The 20,018-nt window shown below is 52.0% G+C and overlaps 10 protein-coding genes across 10 annotated transcripts; 5 read left to right on the top strand and 5 right to left on the bottom strand.

Moving 5' to 3' along the window:
* Positions 1-44: 44 nt before the first annotated feature.
* H3-1c (histone H3) lies at positions 45-910 on the bottom strand. Its single transcript, XM_002177478.1, has 2 exons — positions 835-910; positions 45-605 (listed from the first exon to the last, which is right to left on the bottom strand). The coding sequence occupies exon 2, from the start codon at positions 594-596 to the stop codon at positions 186-188; it is 411 nt and encodes a 136-aa protein (XP_002177514.1). The 5' UTR covers positions 597-605; positions 835-910; the 3' UTR covers positions 45-185.
* A 488-nt stretch (positions 911-1,398) lies between these two features.
* On the top strand, positions 1,399-2,376 carry PHATRDRAFT_8828 (predicted protein; the record flags this gene model as incomplete). The annotated part of the gene is made up of 2 exons (XM_002176941.1): positions 1,399-1,447; positions 1,550-2,376. 2 exons carry the CDS (start codon positions 1,399-1,401, stop codon positions 2,374-2,376), a joined length of 876 nt encoding a protein of 291 aa, XP_002176977.1.
* Positions 2,377-2,576: 200 nt separating this feature from the next.
* Positions 2,577-3,994, bottom strand: PHATRDRAFT_43243 (predicted protein; the record flags this gene model as incomplete). The annotated part of the gene is made up of 1 exon (XM_002177479.1): positions 2,577-3,994. Exon 1 carries the CDS (start codon positions 3,867-3,869, stop codon positions 2,577-2,579), a length of 1,293 nt encoding a protein of 430 aa, XP_002177515.1. The 5' UTR covers positions 3,870-3,994.
* A 533-nt stretch (positions 3,995-4,527) lies between these two features.
* PHATRDRAFT_43244 (predicted protein) lies at positions 4,528-5,249 on the top strand. Its single transcript, XM_002176942.1, has one exon. It carries the CDS (start codon positions 4,688-4,690, stop codon positions 5,183-5,185), a length of 498 nt encoding a protein of 165 aa, XP_002176978.1. The 5' UTR covers positions 4,528-4,687; the 3' UTR covers positions 5,186-5,249.
* Positions 5,250-5,980: 731 nt separating this feature from the next.
* Positions 5,981-11,472, top strand: PHATRDRAFT_43245 (predicted protein). Its single transcript, XM_002176943.1, has 3 exons — positions 5,981-7,944; positions 8,057-8,712; positions 9,392-11,472. Exons 1-3 carry the CDS (start codon positions 6,430-6,432, stop codon positions 11,397-11,399), a joined length of 4,179 nt encoding a protein of 1,392 aa, XP_002176979.1. The 5' UTR covers positions 5,981-6,429; the 3' UTR covers positions 11,400-11,472.
* An 8-nt stretch (positions 11,473-11,480) lies between these two features.
* NURF-55 (chromatin assembly factor subunit c) lies at positions 11,481-13,172 on the bottom strand (the record flags this gene model as incomplete). The annotated part of the gene is made up of 3 exons (XM_002177480.1): positions 12,718-13,172; positions 11,991-12,684; positions 11,481-11,841 (listed from the first exon to the last, which is right to left on the bottom strand). Exons 1-3 carry the CDS (start codon positions 13,061-13,063, stop codon positions 11,481-11,483), a joined length of 1,401 nt encoding a protein of 466 aa, XP_002177516.1. The 5' UTR covers positions 13,064-13,172.
* Positions 13,173-13,828: 656 nt separating this feature from the next.
* PHATRDRAFT_8765 (predicted protein) lies at positions 13,829-14,804 on the top strand (the record flags this gene model as incomplete). Its single annotated transcript, XM_002176944.1, has 2 exons — positions 13,829-14,203; positions 14,319-14,804. Coding segments are annotated over 2 exons (861 nt in total), but the record flags the coding sequence as incomplete, so codon positions are not given.
* A 337-nt stretch (positions 14,805-15,141) lies between these two features.
* On the bottom strand, positions 15,142-16,049 carry PHATRDRAFT_17954 (predicted protein). The gene is made up of 2 exons (XM_002177481.1): positions 15,890-16,049; positions 15,142-15,559 (listed from the first exon to the last, which is right to left on the bottom strand). The coding sequence occupies exons 1-2, from the start codon at positions 15,979-15,981 to the stop codon at positions 15,175-15,177; spliced, it is 477 nt and encodes a 158-aa protein (XP_002177517.1). The 5' UTR covers positions 15,982-16,049; the 3' UTR covers positions 15,142-15,174.
* A 672-nt stretch (positions 16,050-16,721) lies between these two features.
* Positions 16,722-16,910, top strand: PHATRDRAFT_8694 (predicted protein; the record flags this gene model as incomplete). The annotated part of the gene is made up of 1 exon (XM_002176945.1): positions 16,722-16,910. A coding segment is annotated over one exon (189 nt), but the record flags the coding sequence as incomplete, so codon positions are not given.
* Positions 16,911-18,959: 2,049 nt separating this feature from the next.
* PHATRDRAFT_43249 (predicted protein) lies at positions 18,960-19,991 on the bottom strand (the record flags this gene model as incomplete). The annotated part of the gene is made up of 1 exon (XM_002177482.1): positions 18,960-19,991. One exon carries the CDS (start codon positions 19,989-19,991, stop codon positions 18,999-19,001), a length of 993 nt encoding a protein of 330 aa, XP_002177518.1. The 3' UTR covers positions 18,960-18,998.
* Positions 19,992-20,018: the final 27 nt, after the last annotated feature.

Genomic DNA, 20,018 nt, shown 5'->3' on the forward strand with positions numbered 1-20,018 from the left:
CACATGGTAAATCATCGATTCGGCGAGTAACGATGAAGGCGATGCCAGAATACAAATCAATAATCTTAAATGGACTTCCTTACCTACGGCTTGCAGTTAGTTCATAATCCAAAGCGATATTCCCAACCTGCACGCATTTCATATATACTTGATGCATGATCACTCGTTGCCCCGAACAATTCTTCCTACGAACGTTCTCCACGAATACGGCGAGCCAACTGAATGTCCTTGGGCATGATCGTCACACGCTTAGCGTGAATCGCGCACAAGTTAGTGTCTTCGAATAAACCGACAAGGTAGGCTTCAGCGGCTTCCTGGAGGGCCAACACAGCCGAACCCTGGAAACGCAAATCGGACTTGAAATCCTGGGCAATTTCACGAACGAGACGCTGAAAGGGCAATTTACGAATGAGCAGATCCGTCGACTTCTGGTAACGACGAATTTCTCGCAAGGCGACGGTACCCGGGCGATAACGATGGGGCTTCTTGACGCCTCCGGTGGCGGGTGCGGATTTGCGGGCGGCCTTGGTGGCGAGTTGTTTGCGTGGGGCCTTGCCACCGGTACTCTTACGAGCGGTTTGCTTGGTGCGAGCCATTTCCGAGTGCTTTCGGCCCAAAGAGAAAAAGGAAGAGTGTGAGGAGACGATGATGTTGTTGTGGAAGGTATAGCAATCGTGAAAAACCAAGCGACGTGTCAACCTGAACGTAAGGGGCGGCACCGACAACGGAATCCCACTCTATAGACGAGTAGTACTAACAGTAAGAGTCTCTCTGCGCATGCGCTTTCCGTGTGGCGCATGCGTATCGTTCCTCACATCAACTCATTACGCTTACCGAGAGATAGGTAGTTGATCCGATCAACGATGACTTACAATTTACAGTCAATACCTACGTCTCTCTACAACCAACAGAAAGACCAATCGTGTTATGCGTGAAGAAATACTTTTTGCTGCCAGCAACAACAAACAGGTCGAAGGCTACCGACCCACGCCCGCGGCTGCCATTTTTCGTTTCCGGTATTCATTCCAGGTGTTTCCGGGTGCTGTGACAAGGGGAGCCGGATTTTGGTTCCATTTCGTTTCTGGGAAGATGTGTCGTGGACCCTTGGATTGTACATACAACGAGACCTGGTCTGCGTGATACGAATTTTGAATTGGTTCAGTAATGACGTTTCGGGACTCGCATTCTCTGTAGGAATGGCCGATCCTTACCACCACACACGACCACCGGCACTGCCTACCTAATTCATAGGAAGTGTACCGTAATAGCTATATATACCGACAATCGGAAGTGACCCAACCAACACAACTTCGACAGGACACCACCATTCCGGAGCGAACCAAGACAATCCTCACCGCCGGAGCCGACAAGAGACAACACATTCAAATCATTGACACGATGACAAACGAACGTATCCTTTCCATCCAGTCGCATGTAGTTTCCGGATGTGAGTACCGCCAACACGCCGGAGATTCGAACTTGTGAGAAAGTCAGTGCTGGTGTAAGGGCTCACTCATTCGCGTGTTTGTTGTTCGTCGGAACATTCCAGATGTTGGGAACAAGGCAGCCGTGTTCCCTTTACAGCTTCTTGGTTTCGATGTTGACGTTGTAAATTCTGTGCATTTTTCCAATCACACGGGGTATACCAACGGATGGGAAGGGGACGTCTTGAAAGGAGAACAACTCCGAGCTATTCTGGACGGTCTCGATCGGAACGGCTTGCTATCGTCGGTAGGTCACGTCTTGACGGGGTACATTGGCTCGATTTCTTTCCTGGAAGCCGTGCTGGATGTCATCAAAACTATTCGAATGAAGCATAAGGTTCGGTTCGTGTGTGATCCGGTACTGGGAGACAAAGGCGAGTTCTACGTTCCCAAAGAGCTGGTGCAGGTGTACCGAGAAAAAGTCATTCCGATAGCGGACGTTCTGACGCCCAATCAGTTTGAAGTCGAGCAACTAACAGGAATCGATGTCAAAACATTGAATGATGCCAAAATGGCGTGCCAGGCTTTGCACGACATGGGTCCGAGTTTGATATTCATTACGAGTTGCGAGTTTTCCGAACGTGAAATGTCGATACTGGCGTCTCAGCGTCGCGAAAACGAGATTCAGCTCTGGCACATTGCGTGTCCCATATTGGCGGGACACTTTACCGGCACGGGAGATTTGTGTGCCTCTCTCCTGCTTGCGCACACGGCGCGAGATCCGGACAATTTGCCGGCGGCTATGGAAAAGGTTATCAATACCATGTTTGCGGTGATTGAACGGACCAGTAAGAACGGAGGGGATTCGGTGCAGTCACGGGAGTTGAGATTGGTACAAAGCAAATTGGACATTGAAAATCCGCCGCAGCGTTTCAAGGCGGAACGAATATAGTCTGGGATCATTCTGTCCCGAGCTTCTGTCGGGCTCTCGATTACCACACGTATAATAGACCAAGGCGATATGCTAGATGTACACACCTGTGCTTGCTTTTTGACAAACTATTCTAGACGAAAAAATTCATTCGCGAAAAATCTATTGGATCACAAGAAAACTGACACCACTGCAGTTCATTTCGTAGTTCCCACAAGCCTTTATTCGTCTCCCACATTAAATCGTTCCTGCAATTCCCTTGCCAGATCGCTATCACTCCGTTGCAAGGCCCCTTCCGGCAAAACCAAGAGAACAGGCTCAGCCTCTTCCAACTTGTAAGCCTCTGACCGTTTCATACATAAACCTTCTTGTAATTTCTTTCCGGCCGGGACGTGTTGCGGCACACTTTCGAAAAAGACTTGACTATTATCCTTTTCCCAGGAATGCAATAGTGTCGCCATGTGCGAGCGCATATCTTTCAAATCGTCCTGCAGTGGGTAGAGGGCTGGAGTCCTTGTGACATCCGGAACACCATCGGAAGCTGTTGATTCACGTGTTCGTGCCGCTACGGTTGATTCCGACAAGATCGCCACGGCAATCCCGTGATCGTCCTTTTCCCACAGGGAGCGGGCTTGAAAGTACAAACTCAGCGATCGTTGTATGTTGATCTGAAAGGTAATGAGGGTGAAAAAATCTGGATCCATGCGACTCATTTGGGGAAAGGCGTCTTTGCGGAGCATATTGATAAAGTCTTCGAGTTGCTCAGTGATACCGAGACAGAGTTTGGCCAGGAGACCGTAATTAGGTTTTCCGGGTTTAATCAGGACGGTTGCCACGGCCATTTGCTGTCCGTTGGCCATGAACAAGGTCTTCAACGCCTTGGCTAGGGGAGCATGGCATTCCGAGGGAAGGTCGTCCTGACTGACTTTGGAACCTTTGGCAATCCACTTGGGCAGGTGGTCTTGGGCTAGGAAATCAAAGATCCCGGCAGCCGCGGCGTAATCCCGCGACGCTGCAGCAAAATCCCCCGCAATACTGTTCTCGGTAGCCGAAGCCGCGCGACCCAAACCTTCCGTCACGATACACATGGTTAAATCGTACATGATCGCTTCGGACGTAAAGGCGGCGGGCTTGTGTTCGATTCCAGACTTCCATTCAAACAGGAGCTTTTCGTCGAGTCTCGCGGATTCTGGTTGTACTTTACAGCTCAACAGGATGGAATGAATCATGGGAATGTACCGACGTGCATCCGCAACGACCCGTTCGCTCGATATTTTCTTGGCACTGCAAGCGTCGGCTAAACGGCCACGTACATCATCCGCATTCAGAACCAGCTTCCGAGCTTTGTCCGCACGCCCGACTGTCGACAAAGACTTTGCAAAGGACAACGAGCGCGAACCAATACGGGGCACTCGAAAGCGATGTACGACACACGCGAGGCGAATCAACGAGTCTGGGTGATCCAAATTTGGGCCTTGGTCGTCCTTGTACAAGTATTCGCCGCTGTCGCCCATGACGACAAGGAAGATGTGGTTGATGGAATCACGATGTCACAAAAAGATAGGATTACCAGAGGGTCTTGCTCTCCACGCGCTCTTTGTTGGTGTACTCGGGAGCAATTTTGGATGCAACGGTTTTCACTGTCAGATTCTCTATTATCAATGTAACAGATTTCCCCCATGGTTATCGTTGTGTCGAAACGTCGTCGCTTCGAAACCCTTTTCCTCTATGTGTAAATCTAGTTTGTATCTTGCAGACACGACGACTATAATAATATATCAACATACATTATAAGTGTAAAGCAAACAGACGTTTCACGAAGCGTGGTAGACTCTAAATTTCGGTCGTGTCTGGATTTGGGGCGCTGACCGGCGAGGTAGCGAAGCCGAATCTCACGTGAAAGAGAAAAAGACAGCGATCAAAGTATAGAATGCATTGACGTTTATGTTAGATTGTAATCAACAGTATCTGACTGGCGGCTGTTTGGTTTCTTCCATTTTATTGGCTAGACAGACATGTCTTCTGCGTCGTACGAAGACTACGAACGGGTGAGTTAGCTTGAGTTGGTTGCGTCGAATTCTTGGTGCCGGTCAACCCAATCCCATTGATCCAGTGGGCAATCCTATTTGATATGCATAGGCGCTATACACCCGTCTCTCACACGTCTACACTTTTCGATGACACTTGCGATGTTTCGATTGTTTGGATTTCCTAGGAATATGATGCCAATTTGTCCCGCATTCGTAGTTTTCTGGCCGGCAGTACACGGAACCGTTCCACCTTGACGGAATGTGAACGTCTGTTGAGGGAAGCCAAAGCCTGCGCGACCGCCATGCAAGGGCTGGCTGAAGTTGCAGGCGATCCGCACCGTGTTCAGGAATCGCAGCAAAAGCTTGAACGTGACGTGGCTCCGTTGGCCAAGGAAGTGCAACGGCAACTGCACGATACGGGACGGGAAGAATTGTTCTATCAGGCTCCGGATATTGAGAGCTCCCCGCACGATATGGACCGCCTGATTTCCTCATCAGACGATTTGCTGCGGGAATCGCAATCGATTCTGGCGGAAACGGAGTACATTGGAACGAACACGATAATGCAGATGGGCCAACAGCGGGAGCAGTTGCAGAACGCCAATCTGAATCTGGAAGCCGTGCAGCGAGTTACCGCTCAAGCGAAACGACTCATGGTTGGGATGAGTCGGAAACTGCTGAAAACCAAACTCGGCTTGTACTTTACGATAGGCGTCTTGAGTGTGGCGAATCTCTGGGTACTGGTCAAGATTTATCAAAAACATCACGGTACGACAGGCGATGGCCACGATGCGCAGTAGCAACCGTTGGGATGGCGGTACTGCCGTGCAAGAACAAACGAGCTGATTAGAGATGTTTGTATATTTTTGGAAGCGGCCGTGTATGGTTGTATTTCTTTGTCATTCCGGTTCGTCAGAAAGGAGGTTTCGTCGTCGTCCATCGTGACAATCAAACGTGAATAGGTACACCTTTTGGGACCATATGCATCATTTATTCATTCAAGTATCCTTGCTCGTCTATTCTGTTTCCATCCAGAGGAGAAGGCGTTTGCAAGCATCGTGTACGTATCGACCTACCTCCGTGGCTAGCTAGAAGTAGCCTAATGCCACTAGCTTTGATGGTTATTCTTTCTCCCTCGTGGTCAATGGATAGGGGGGGGGGAGGGTTGACGTTCCGTCTGTCCATGCATAGATAATAGTTGGGTTACGGGGAATTCGTGGATTCCGTAGGAGGACGGACGGATGCACAACAGGCCTTTCAACATCCGTTGAGATCGCCAGCGTGTAGCTAACGTTTTCGCACAAGACTTGGGATGTGTTCACTGTCGGGAGAGATAAGTGTCAATCGTGTAGGAGAGAGAATTCTCCATCGTTTGGTACTCGCTACCGAATCGCGAAACTCCGTTGGCTGTCGTAGATTCGAACGTCCCGAGGGAACGACTGTCCTACGCCAGTGTACCGAACCAATGCGTGGTACGTCGGGTAGTAGGTAAACGATCGTGTGGTAGTGGTTCTACGGCACACTCCGCCACGGGACAGTAACGACGGCTCGCGACCAAGATGCACTTACTGTAGTAGAGCCATTTTCCGTTCTAGCTTTACTGTTGGTAGTAGTAGTAGGAGTGGTAGTAATAGCGTAGCAGCGTACGTAATACGCAAGATCGATCGATCGATTGTTCGACAGATCCGTTGCGGATCCAGAGCGCCCAACGACACTGACCTCTGTACTACAACAATAACGACAACGATCAGTACCACCCTTTCGTATCACTGACTCCCCGACGAGCTTGCTGCCGCGTACTCACCGTCAATCCCTTAGCAAGTATTCCACAACCACTCCACCTCCTACTACACTGCTCCTGACGGCATTCCTCGAGTTTGTTGTTGTCGTTGGGTTTGGTTTGTTGCGTTGGTAGTCCGCAGTAGGCCGAGATAAGAAACCGTTGAGTACGAGTCGAGACTCACAGTCAGGCTTGGAGTTGCTGTCCTCGTCTTCCTAGTTATCGTTCTCGTTGTTGTGATCACAACCCCCATTGGTGTTCACCATGTCGAATCCTTTTGATCAGTTCACGTCGGACTTTCAAGCGTCGTTGCCACCGGGTGTCCCCCACACGCAGCAGCCTCCGGAAGCGCCACCGAACTACCAACCTGCCGCAGCAATGGGATCGCCGCCTCCGATGGGTGCAACTTACGGAAACTACGGGGCGCCCCAATCGTACGGACAGCCTCCTCCGCCGACGTTCGCGGCTCCGAATCCGTACGGCACCAACGTGCCGCCAGTCCCGCAGCCTCCTCCGGGGCCAACCGCGAACGAATCCTACGGAGGCTATGGAGCGCAAGGAGGCTACGCGGGGGCTCCGAATCCGCCCGGTGTAGACGAGGGAAACCCCTTTGGCAATTCGGGTGCGGGTGCTGGGATGGGTGCGGGTGCTCCACCGGATCCGCACCCCCCGCAACCTCCGCAACCCCCACAGTATCCGGCGGATCCTTGGGGATCTGCGGGTCCCAATGGTCCTCCCCCTCCATCGCAAGCCGACGCCAATCCCTACGCGCAACCCGCGTACGGACAACCGCCGCCGCCACCGGACGCTACTTCCTACGGTGCTCCTCCTCCGCAACATCAGCCTGCCTTTGGATCACCACCTCCTCCGCAAGGACCACCGCAACAACCGTACGAGTCCTACGGCTCCGTCCCCGCGCAGCCCTACGGACAACCGGACCCTTACGGACCCGACGCCGGTGCCTTGGTGCCAGCGCACGTTCAATCCAATCCCTACGCCGCTTACGGACAACCCGCCTACGGACAGCCGCCACCACCACAGCAAGCACACAACCCCTACGGACAGCCACCACCGCAACAACAAGCACAGTACGCACAGCCTGCCCCACCCGCTCCGGTGGATCCCTTTTCCGTCTTTGATTCGTCCGCCGCTCCCGCACCCTCGCAAGAACGCGCTCTCGTCCCTGCCGGGCCCGATCCCACGGCCGCCAACGATGATGATTTCTTTGGAGCCTTTTCCGCCAACGCACCCGCTCCTGCCGCGGTACCACAAGCGCTCGTCACCCAGGCCGAGACGGAAGAAAAAAAGGGTGACGATGGACTACCTCCCGGCGGAGAATGGTACGATGCACGTATCTTTACCCCAACCCTGGGGGTCATGTTCTTCAAACCACAAGAATTGACCGATTCGCTCTTTTTGAATACCGACAAGGAAATGGTAGACAGTCTCGCGGATCGCCCCGTCGTTGCCTTTATCGTCGAGGGTTCGTCGGCGCGCTCGGCCGGAGTTGAACTCGGACACATTTTGCTCAAAGTCAACGGGGTGGACGTGCGCAGCCCCAAGGAAGCCTCGCGATTGATCAAGGAAGGACCGCGTCCCTTGCCCTTGCTCTTTTACGTCCCCGGGACCGATGTCGTGACGGCCGAAGGCGAACACATGGTCAAATACGACACGAAAGAAACGACCGCGCCCAACAGCGCCAAGGAATGGAAACCCAAGTACATTGTAATTGGTGGCATCATTGCGCAACCCTGGATGATGAATATGTACCGATCCAAGGTAAGTAAGCGTTCAGTATCGTTGGATATGTCTGTATCGCTGGAGATGTCGTTACGTGGGAACCACACGCCTTCCTTGGCTCACCTTGCTATTTTTTTTCTTTTTCTTTCAGTCCGAATACGACATTGCCGTTATTGAAACACAAGCTCGTCGTCCAGTTTCGGTCAAGGTTAAGCAATTTTCCTTGCAAGGCGCTCGTATTCAGAATGACTGGCAAGGCCCCCAAATGGTGAAGTACAAGAACAAGTTGCACCCGTGGAAGTACATTGTGGTATTGCCCGTGGCGCGGAATCCGATCAAAATATCGTCCCCCAACTTGGCGTCGCTTAAGCCTGTACACGAAGGCATTCGTCGACTCTTGCTGTCTCAGCAACGCGATCGCGGCGGTGGCGGTACCCGCAGCTCGGGGGATCCTTACCGGTCCTCCAATGGCGGATACAACCAGGGCGGACGGGAGGATCCGTACGCGAACCGCAGCAACGGTGGTGGCGATCCGTACGCCAGCCGTGGCAGCGGTGGTGGCGATCCGTACGCGAATCACAACAGCGGCGGTGGCGATCCGTACGCGAATCGCAACAGCGGTGGGGGCGGTGGCTACGACCAATCATCCCAACGTGGCGGCTATGACCAATCATCTCAAGGTGGTGGTGGCTACGACCAATCCGTCCAACGTGGTGGCGGCTACGACCAAGGTGGGTACGGCGGTCCGCCTCCACAGCAGCAGCAACAACAACCACCACAGCCACAGCAGCACTACCAGCAGCAACCGTATCGTTACTAAAGAGGAACGGCAGCGGCAACGGCAGGAATCGAAAGGTTGTTGGTAGTGTCACTCGCTTTCGCGGGTTTCTCGTAACGTTACACGAATAGTATAGTGAAAAGACCAATATTTGTTTCGTAGGTTGCGTATGGTGTTGCAGTTTCTGTTAATTCGCCGGCCAGCCCTAGATAGTATCTGGAAGCCAGGTTTCTTGAGGCCTCCAGCTGGAGATTGCTGTTATTGACACTAACAGTAGATATCATCGGAGCCGTGTCACGCATGTGTACGACGTTCTTTCTGAATGTACATTTCGACCGACAGATGCAATCACATTCCGCACACAATTTTCGTTCCGGAAATTTGACCTGGCATCTTTCGTCCTCCCTAAGAGCTATACATTAGTGCGTCCTAATTGTAAATCAAGAAAACTCAAATGAAGTCCTCTATCACAGCATCAGGGAATCGACGGCAGAACGTCGTTTCGTTTACGATATTCCTTCTCCAAGTTCTCCGTGTCGCTGCCTGGTTCGCCTCACCCTTTCCGTCCCACTCATCACGACCGACGTCAGCGGGCGTATCACCCCTCTCCTTTTGGACATCTTCTGCTAGTGTCAGTGTATGTAAGGGATCGCGTACCACTTTGTCTACCACTTTTGCTCGTTGCCGACGAACGCTGGCATTGCACAGTGGTCTCAGCGACGTGGAAAATTCAATCGGCTTGAACGAGTTACATACACTGCTGCGTGACGCCGTCCAAAAGGAGGACTATGTAGAAGCCGGGCGGGTATCGAATATTGTTTTGAGTCGATTGTACGGTGACGATCCATCTGTACCGGAGGCTACCCGACGCGAACAGCGGCGCCGCATGAGTTGGAAGGGACTGGGTGCGGCACCGTGGTTGAACGATCGACTCGATTCTTTGAACTACACCTTTCCCACGACGATCCAGATTAACGCCATGGAAGCCGTTAATGCGATTCTGAATACCACGGATGAAGTGATGGAATCAGTGTCGTTGGAAGAACGCGTAGATGTGCATCAAAGGGACATGGGTGTCGTCGTTAGCGGAACAACCGGGTCCGGCAAGACCTTGGCTTATCTGGTACCGCTGCTGAGCACGCTAAGTGATTCCCTGTTTTTGCGACAACGTATTCGGGTGGGTGCCGAAGAAGCCGTGGGTGACACCACGGGAGATTTGTTGGACCGAGTGGCCGTTGTAACTTCGCCAATGATTCGTTCCAACAGCCGCAAACAAACACGCCAGAGCGGCGCGATTGCTACGGGCGCATCCATGTCGAGTTTGGGTCAGTCGGGAAAGGACGTCAAGAGTCCGTTGGCACTCATTGTAGTGCCCACACGAGAATTGGGCGTACAAACGGCCATGCTATTGTACCAGCTCGTGGGCGGTAACATCAAGGACGATCCGACTGCTCTCACGGGACGAGCCAATATGTTCAAGTACAAAGGCCCCAAAGGTATTCGCATTGGTTGTGTACTGGACGATGAAGAGGCATCGTTTGGTCTGAAACTGCAAACAGACGTGGCCATTACCACTCCCCAATACCTAGGCAAACTTATGGACGATGAAGATGTGCTGCCTTCCAAGTTACGAGTGATCATTTACGACGAAGCTGATTTGGCGCTTGAAAAGACGGACGCCAAAGATTTAGAGCGTCTCTTTGATGACGATCCCGAAGAGCGCGAGTATACGCGGCTGACTTATTTGGTCGGTGCCAGCGTGACGGAAGCGTTAGGCAATCTGGCCGTGGCGTCACGTATTTTGCCGCAAGGCAAGAGTTGCATTGCTACGGCAACACGATTTGCCGCGTTGCAATCGGAGGAGCCCCTGGCCGACGCCGCACGGATTGCTGGAGGAGAAAAGAGCGCCAGTCTGAAAGACCTGAGCGTTTGCCTGTATCCTGGGTTGAAACACGAGAGAGCAGTTGTCCCCAACGACTCGTCCGGTCTACTGACTTTGACGCGACTGCTACGCAAAGAGCTGCAAGCCTACGATCAAACCGTGAAAGAAGCGGGTGACAGCGGTGTCGCCTTTAACACGGTACAAAGGCCGCGCGTGGTCGTTTTCTTTCCAGACGAGGAACAAGCCAAGAAAGCAATCGTGCCATTGCGAGATACCATGTGGGGAGAACACAAGTTGTGCGTACTACTTCCGACTATTGGATTTAATCCTTTGACCATTATGGATCAGTTCAAACGCAACGAAACATCCGTCATGTTGGCAACCGCAAATTCTGTACGGGGTCTGGACTTTCCCGCTCTGACACACGTCTACACGCTTTATTTGCCGATGAATGATCCCAGGGAATACGTGCACTTGGCGGGTCGAGTGGGACGAGTTGGGCAGCTCGGTAGCGTACTAGGTGACGGTGGGCACGTGGTTTCCATACTTCGAGAAGACGATGCGGGCAAGATGGATGAACTGGCCGCAACTTTAGGTTTTGAATTTGTCGACATTGAGGCGACGCCGGACGTTATTCCACGTGGGGAAGACGGTTCCCTGGATGTTGATAATGTGGACGTGGAAAAGATGCGGCGGTTACTTGAAGACACCATGACGCTGGTGGATTTGGCCGAAGATATTGGCGACGACCCCACAGTCATTGAAGCTACCTTGGTCGACGATAGCGATGAAGAAGATGATGAGGACGACGGAGACGAGGATTCGTTTCAATAGAAGACGACGGTAAAGGGTAGACGATAATAAAGCCAACCGCTTTACTAGTAGTTCCCGTAGTTGCGCTTTGTCCTATCTTCTCTATTCCAAGTCTTCCTCGTCCGATTCGTCTGGAAGTTCTTCTTCATTTTCCAAAACATATATTTCCTCGGCCATTTTCCAGACCTGCAAGATATTGTCTTCGGCGACACTGGCAATGGTCCAGGGATCTTTGACGTTCCAACTAAAGTCGGAAACCTTACTGGTGTGCCCTCCGTGCAGAAAGAGCAGTTCCGGCGGACCGTCTTCGGCGTCTTCTACGCTTTGCTCCATACCGATGCGGGACAAGTCCCAGACACCCACGCGTCGGTCGGCCGAGCATGAAGCGAGTACGCCTTCGGCGTGCGGGGCCCAAGAAAGGTTGTAAACTTCGTCCGTGTGCGATTTTAGCGTGTGGAGACGACTGGGAGGGTAGAAATATGAAGTAAAGTACATGCAAGGAAATAAACAGAGCATTGTGAGGAGTACAGATAAACGGCGCTGCCGATGGACTGTTTGTGTGTGTGTATGTTGGACACCCTTCACGCGACGGTAGGACGGTGTGGTACGTACGTATCGAGATTGCGCAAATCCCAAATGGCAATGTCGTGGTCAGCACTACCGGTCGCGAGTCGATACTCGTCATGCGGACAAAAGGCGACACTGTTAACGTCCCGATCATGGGCGTTGGGTTTGGAGCGTAGCGGTTTCGAAGGTTCCCGCAAATCCCAAATGGCGAGGAGTTGATCGTCACCGACGGATGCCAGCATGTTGGGATCGTGTGCGTGCCAATCGACGTCTTCGACGGTCGCTTGATGCGCCGATAGTGTGGCATGGGCGGCGACTTGGATTCCACCGCTGTCCGTCCCGGTACTTGGTGGAGATTGGAGTACAGTGTTCACGTCCCACACCTTGACGGTTTGATCGTCACTGGCGGTTGCGAGGAGACCGGCTTGATGGGGGGACCAAACCATGCCGTAGCCCTCACTGGCGTGTCCGACACAGACAGCCTGTGGGCAAAAGGTGGATTGCGGAGACGGCACGGAGGGGTGTTTGGAAAGGTCAAAGATGTAAACTTCGGGATTGGGACCGCGGGAAGCGACAATGAAATGGTTCTGTGGCATGTAACGAGCCCGGTTGACTTCTCCCAGATGCTGTATTTTGACTTTGATGTCAATTTTTCCTACAGCGGAATGGGCGAGGCCAAAGCCACCGATTTCGTTCTTTTCTTCGTCGTAACGCGGTGCGGGTTGTTTGACGGTTGTATCTTTCGTGGAATTGTTATTGTTGTTGTCGTTACTATCGGCGGGTACCACGGGTTGTTCCTTGGGTAAAGCACAGGTCGCCATCATGAGATAGTTCTGTTCGCCGGTGGTGTGCGTACCGATGAGTAAGGAATGTTCCGTGGCGTTGGGACCCGCCGTGTGCGTCTTGGGAAGCCACTGCGTCGTCAAGGATGGCCATTCGAGACTGTGCGTCATGACGAAATCGTAGAGAAAGGGCGTGTTCTTTTTCCAAATCTTGTACTCGGCGTCTATCAAGCGTTCTTCCAAAACGTCGGTTTGCAAAGGAGTCTTGGAGGACGACGTTGTGCCGTTCTTAGAGGAATGCGATGCCGCAGCAGGAGCCGTCGTCGAAGGCGTCATGTGGATGATGATGATGATTCTGCTGACTAGGAGGAGTAGCGGAAGTGAGACTAATTGACTCTGAGTGGTGTAAACGTGCAATAAGCTGGACCAAAACGTCGTGTATAACCAACTGTAAGAGCAAAGCAAGGAAAGCAACGAAAGAATGACAAGCAATGGGACGGATTCACAGTCCCTCGTGGGTGGTTTCGGTGGCATTCATTGCCGTAGTCGACGTACCCTGATTGTGAGGTAACCTAGTCCTAATTCAAGGGTATCTGTAAAAGGGTACTACCGACCTAACAGTACAGTGTCGTCCAGACTCGGAACGCAAACGAACGTTGCTCGCGTAGCTTCGATTAACTGTAGGTGTGCAGAGTTTTAGGTAGTTAGGTCGTCCTTGTACGTTCTGGTTTTGGCGCGTGGATTTGGGATACTTGCCGGCGCGCAACCGGTATTGATGTGATATTGACATAGAGCCCAAACTAATTAAGGATGGGAGTACATTCTAAATCCGGGTCTTGTTACGGATGACATCGAGACCCGCTTTTTTGCATTGGACCATGAGACGACGAAGAAGAGAGCGATGCCCCAAGCGGCTCCTACCGGAGCCAAGCACACTTTTCAGTTCTGTTTGTACAGTCAACCGGCGGAATGAACGCTGTACGCTCGAGTCCGATCCGGTGTGTTTCGGCCCTGCGGAGATGGAGTCGGGTAGATGCGCCTATGCTTCGAATAGAGAGTCCCTTCTCACTCCTCTCCCCGAGCGTTATCCAGCGTCGGACGATGACCAAAGTGTCGGCGCTGTCACTCACGTCCAAACGGAGACACGGAAAGAAGATCAGTATGGTGACAGCTTACGACTATCCTTCGGCAGTGCACGTGGCACGTGCCGGGATGGACATTCTCCTCGTTGGCGATTCCGTCGCCATGGTGGAGCTTGGTTACGAGAATACGCAACCAATTACCTTGCGGGATATGCTCCATCACTGTGCCACCGTCAAACGGGGAGTTACGGCAGTCGCTTCTCAAGTTTCGCAGGTCCCTCTCTTGGTGGGAGACATGCCTTTTGGAACCTACGAATATCAAGATACGGACGTGGCACTCCGGAATGCCTACGCCTTTGTCAAGGAAGCCGGAATGGACGCCGTCAAACTAGAGGTACGCAACGGTATACCTCGTACCTACTAGCTCGTCGTCACCCCAACGCGTCATCGCCATCTCGTCTCTACTTGCTCACCCTCGTCATCTTGTAACCCGAATCAAAAACCACCAGGGCGGATCAAAGGCACGCGCCCAGACGGCACAGCGCATCGTCGAAGGCGGTGTCGCCGTCATGGGACACGTCGGTCTCACACCGCAGGCCATTTCGGTCCTAGGAGGCTTTCGAGCGCAGGGACGCACCGCAGTCCGGGCACGGCAGCTCGTCGACGAGGCCCTGCGCTTGCAGGATGCCGGGGTCTTTGCCGTTGTCTTGGAATGTGTACCGTCCAACGTGGCCCGGTCCATTACCGACACGTTGGAGATTCCCACCATTGGGATTGGAGCCGGTCCCCACACATCCGGGCAAGTCTTGGTGTACCACGACATGCTGGGTATGACCTCACATCCACATCACGACCAGTTCGTGCCCAAGTTTTGCAAAAAGTACGCCCAAGTGGGACACATGATTCAAGAAGGATTGCTCGAATTCAAAGCGGACGTGGAAAACGGAACATTTCCCTCGGACGCCTTTAGTCCGTACGTCATGACGGATGCCGAACATATCCAATTCGACGACTTGCTGGCCAAGGACGCGGCCGAACGACGACATCAACTGAACGAGGCGGATCAAAAGTACGTGGATACGGACGAATACGAAAAACTACACTTGTACGGCGCACCTTCGCACGCGACGGAGCAGCCAGCGAAAGGAACCGCGGCGTCGGAGCCACGTCCCGAGGAACAGAGCGGAGCCGCCACCCGAAAGAAATAGTAAAATTGTAGAATCCCGAACGAATGTAGACTAGTCGCTAGCGATACCCATACGGGATTATTCCATTTCCAAACACTAGACTATCTCCGTGGAAATATGGGAGAAGAAGGAAGCCATTCTTCTTCGACGCAAAAGCAGATATTGTTTTACTACAAGCTTAGGACTCCTTCTTGTACGAGATGATCTGTTCAATGCCGACCGCGGATTGAACAGACACCGTAATCTGGTTTTCACCACCGCTCCAGGCCTCGCGAATTTCTTCTGCCATGGTCTCGGGGACGGTGGGGAGGTTAAGGTCGGTCTTCTGGTTGCCACCTTCATCCATGAGCGTGAGGGCATCGCCCTCAATGTCAATAATTTCCCAGTCGCTCTTGTTGACAATGGGGACGGTGGTTCCGTGCGAGGAAGGAATCATATCTTCGAGCTTCTTACCGGTGAAAATATCGACCGCGGTAAAGTTGCATTTGGCGTGTCCGTGCTTGCCAGTCTTGGAGACCGAGATGGAAAGAACCTTGCAGGGCTTGCCCTTGATCATCATGTATCTGTATGTTCCGAGACAATAATCGCAACCGAAAACGAGCAGTTTTGTGAGAACGCCGCGACGGGAAATGTCAATACGGGAACAACAACAACAACAACAACAACAACGCGAGTCTCTCGCGATATATCGGTACGATTCCGTAGCGTAGCGTAGGTCGAGACGGAATGACGCTCGCTCGCAATGGCAATTCGTGTCCATCCCAAACGCATCCCACAAAAGGTATGGTTCGCGATGCAACGACTACGATAGTCTACGGGGTCTGTGCTCCATCCTGCTGGGGAGCTTGCTTGGCCGAACTCGGTTTCCTTTCGGTGCGGATAAACGAACGTACCCTCCCTTCTTGATCTGTCCCGCTTCCATCGGAATGGTAGCGGAAGCACCCGCATCGGTGCTTTCGATATGGTAATCCTCACTGTCGCTCATCTTGGCCTATTTGTGTCGTTCCGGAGAGTTGGATAGAGCGGTTTGGTGGATTGACAGAGAGAGTGTCTAGGATTGACTGTGAGTGTATGTGGGTGTTTCCTGTGCCTGTGCACATGTGCACATGTGCACGGGCACGGGAGGCTGCGGTACGGTCCACCAACGGTACGGTGCAGAGGCCGTTTTTACGAGTGCAGGGGTGGCGGCACACACGGCACGCACACACTACATACGTCCTGGACGACTCATGCCGTGAGAGACCGCGAACACACTGGTATCGTTTTCTCGTTGGTCGAGCGATGGCGTTTTGTGCGGTGCACGCTGGAACGGGTCATGAGGTAGCGTACTTACGAAGTCCAGAACCGTGGGCTTTTGGAGGATGCGACTCCGTCTTGATGGAAGGAATTGGGAATGCGACAAGCGAAAAGCAATTTCTTGTGAATCCCAGAGGAAGACTACGACGCTGTGCCGACGCTGTGCAGACTTCGTTCCACGACGACCCATCCTCTCACGGGAGGCAAAAACCCAGCGACCGATGATACACGGTTGGCGGTGACGGTGAACTCTAGCAGTAACTGCAACCAGCTAGGTAGAACCCACACAACGAATGCCATACAACTACAATAGTCGGAACAACGAGACTACCAAAGGGCACTCATCAATAGTACCATTCCGTTCCGTTGCGAGAGACAGTGGATGACTGTTCCGCCGCGGTCTAAACAGATCCGTATCGCGCTTTTCAAATGTCCATATACGAAGAAGTCGAGATTGAAGACATGATCTTTGACGAGGACGAGCTCGTCTACACCTACCCGTGTCCCTGCGGGGACAAGTTCCGCATTACGCTCGAAGAACTCTGGGAAGGCGAAGACGTTGCCAAATGTCCTTCGTGTACGTTAAGGATTATGGTCATTTTTGAAGAAGAGGATCTACCGGCGTTGCCTGATTTTGAAAGCGAAGATGAACAGGAGACTTTGGCCGAGCAGATTGCGGCGATCGAAATCAAGTCGTGAACGAGCGGAGGATTTTCTCCCCGGACCATTATATTCTGCCTTGAACGGATAGAAAAACAGAGCCCTTTGACCATTGGCGTGCAAGGTCTCTGCAAAGCGACGCAAAAAAGGTGAGAGAACTGTTTCGTTTCTTTCCTTGTGAAAGAAACAATGTGCTTGGCCAGCTAGCCGGAGGAGTGAATTTCCTACACACTCTGGCCCGTTCTATTCCGAGCAAGATCGAACACCGATCGCGAGAAGCGTGCTTGTGGTCTCATCAACCTTGCAAGCATAATGATACTTTTGGGCTGCTAAAATGGTAGCTACTCTTGGAAATGTCGTATGCCTTTTCGTGTTACATTTTCGTTGGCGTCTCAATTTGATGGTGTCTGCGAAAGCAACTTGGAGGGAAATCAAAATGTCCCGCATCGCCTCTTACGCATGCCTGTTTTGTCTGTGAATCCGTGTCTTAGATTTGTCGGAGAGATGACAGTGAGCCAATGCACCGAGTCTAGCGCCACAGGAGGTTGTCCCAACTCCATCAGCCACCAGTTTACTATTGTACATCAATACGGCGTCCTCACAACGACCGTAAGTATCTGGTCGTTACACGCAGATCGACTTTGCACGACATGACCAAAAACAAAAGTTTACTATTAGTTCACAGTTACGGCATGCTTTTCTCTGTATTTGTAGTTCTCTGTATCAATATCCAGCGCGGATCGATCAATCATATCTTCCGCGGATTCGTGAATCCAAACCGTCTCGCCCCACTTCTTCAGTTGCTTCAAAACCTTATACCCGTTTTGTACCAATAGAGAACTCAATGCCTCGTCGGGTCGCTCAACGGTCAACACGTGTATTGTGTATCTATCAAAGGGAAATTCTCGCATGACGTATTCTTCTGCACCTTCAATATCGAGGGATAGGTAGTCGATGATTGACGGTGCGCCAAAGCGCTTTAATATCTCGTCCAACCGCACGGTGAACCGTGTCTGATCTTCCCCATAAGAACTTGCCTCCTTGTTGTCAAAACGGGCTCCAACTATGCCTCCTTGAGGACCAGCACGGTTTGGGAACTTGAACTGGACTGGTTCCATACGGGATTCCCCCACTACCCCTGCTACAACATCGCATGATCGATAGGCCAGCCCGGACCAGTACACAGGATTTGGCTCAATACAGAGGCCCTGCCAAGCATAGTCTCGCTCCAACGCGTACGTGTTGCTGATCCGAACCGCGTCGTTCGCGGCCAGATCAATGAAATAGCCACCACGTTTGTATCGGAGCAGACGACTGACCACTTCGTCCTGACGGACCTGAGAAAACCATCGCGTCTGCTCATAATACTGCGAAGATATGCTGCTAGCTTCCACAATGTGGGAGGCGTTGTTGCCAGTAAAGACATGAATGGTAGACCATCCGTCGTTGTTGGTGCCCTTGTCATTCCCAAGTGACATAATATCCTTAGCGTACGGAGACACCTTATCGACGAATTTCGAATGCTGTGTAGTCTTGATTGCGAAAGTCGACCAGAGGCGCGACGCTGCTGTGGACGAAACGGGCTCCGAGCACGACGTTAGTGTCCAAAACGATGAGGCAAAAAAGCCCATCATGGCGCCCGCAAGCAACCATAGCATATTCGTCTGTCGATATTGGCGGCGCTGCTGAGCAGTTGGTGATTTTGTACTGAACGTCATTCTCCGACAAATGCTGTTTCCTCCTCCCATTCTCGTCACGAAGACGCTGTTGACGCTTGCATTGTTTCGTCGTTGTCGATGTCCAAAATCTCAAACCAAGACTGACATAAAGGCAAAACCCTGATTTGCTTTTTAACCTGTGGTTCGTTTACAACTAACAGTAATGTAATGTAAGAATGGAAAACGTGATCACACTTGCATCATAGTCAATGTAAAAAGAATTGGGTCCAATACTGTGTTATAGTTACACGATAGATTTGGAACTACTACGGACACGGGCGCCTTTGATACTATAGTCGAAGCCCTTTACGTTTTAATAAGAATCGGTTTAGAGAGTGACAACGGTTCCGCCGTCTCCTGATCCCATCCCGTCCGAGCCGCCGCCAAGGACCTCCTTGATGAGAGCGTGAGGAACTCGTCCATCCGTGATAAACGCCCCTTTGACACCAAGTTGGACGGCCGACGTTGCATAGGAAACCTTCGGAATCATACCTCCTGTAATTGTCTCGTCTTCGATCAAATCTTCAATATCCTTGACTGAAAGACTCTTGAGCAGCTGCATTTCCTTGTCAAGCACACCGGCAATATCCGTCAAAAATAGGACCCGGGCAGCCTTGAGTTCACCCGCAATACGACCCGCAGCCACATCCGCGTTGACGTTGTATGCGACATCACATTCTTCATCGATACCGGTTCCGATGGGGGAAACGACCGGACAAATACCCATGTCCAATAGATCTTGTAGTAATTTTGTGTTGACGGTTTTGACGGCACCAACGTTACCTAGATCGATTCCATCCTTATTGATTTGTTTCGTACACTGCAGCAGAGAATTGTCACGCCCCGATAGTCCAATTGCCTGACCTCCCGCTGAACAAATCTTGCTCGATATTTCTTTGTTTACCGATCCACAGAGGACCATTTCGGCCACTTCAACAACTTCCGGGGAGGACACTCGCATCCCACCCTCGAATCGGGATTCTACTCCAACTTTTTCCAGCATGGCATTAATCTGGGGACCTCCACCGTGAACGACGACGACACGGATACCCAGATTCTGCAAGGCTGCCACGTCCTGACAGAACATGTCTTTGAGGTCTTGTGAAGTCATAGCGTTTCCACCGTACTTGACGACAATGGTTTCTCCACGGAGAGTAGCCGCGGCATCGGCGATCGTTAAAGCAGAATCAGCGAAACTATCCGCAACTTGCAAAGCAGAAAATCGGAGGAACGGTGTCCGAAACGGCGCAACGAAAGCAGAAGCAAACACAAAGTTCGCCGAGAAAAGAAGCATGGAGGACAGCCATAGAGAGAACTGCATGGTGTTCAGGCGAATCGGTTGTATTCC

The sequence above is a fragment of the Phaeodactylum tricornutum genome, chromosome 1, assembly GCF_000150955.2.
Source record: "Phaeodactylum tricornutum CCAP 1055/1 chromosome 1, whole genome shotgun sequence".
Classification (NCBI taxonomy): Eukaryota; Bacillariophyta; class Bacillariophyceae; order Surirellales; family Neidiaceae; genus Phaeodactylum; species Phaeodactylum tricornutum.

Bases quoted from the DNA above. Each gene is read 5' to 3' on its own strand.
- H3-1c (XM_002177478.1), bottom strand. From the start codon at position 596: ATGGCTCGCACCAAGCAAACCGCTCGTAAGAGTACCGGTGGCAAGGCC.
- PHATRDRAFT_17954 (XM_002177481.1), bottom strand. From the start codon at position 15,981: ATGAGCGACAGTGAGGATTACCATATCGAAAGCACCGATGCGGGTGCT. The intron at 15,560-15,889 runs GTACGTTCGTTT...CGGAACATACAG, and splicing joins GGACAGATCAAGAAGGGAGG to ATACATGATGATCAAGGGCA.
- PHATRDRAFT_43244 (XM_002176942.1), top strand. From the start codon at position 4,688: ATGCAAGGGCTGGCTGAAGTTGCAGGCGATCCGCACCGTGTTCAGGAA.
- PHATRDRAFT_43245 (XM_002176943.1), top strand. From the start codon at position 6,430: ATGTCGAATCCTTTTGATCAGTTCACGTCGGACTTTCAAGCGTCGTTG. The intron at 7,945-8,056 runs GTAAGTAAGCGT...TTTTTCTTTCAG, and splicing joins TGAATATGTACCGATCCAAG to TCCGAATACGACATTGCCGT. The intron at 8,713-9,391 runs GTATCGTTACTA...GGCATTGCACAG, and splicing joins CAGCACTACCAGCAGCAACC to TGGTCTCAGCGACGTGGAAA.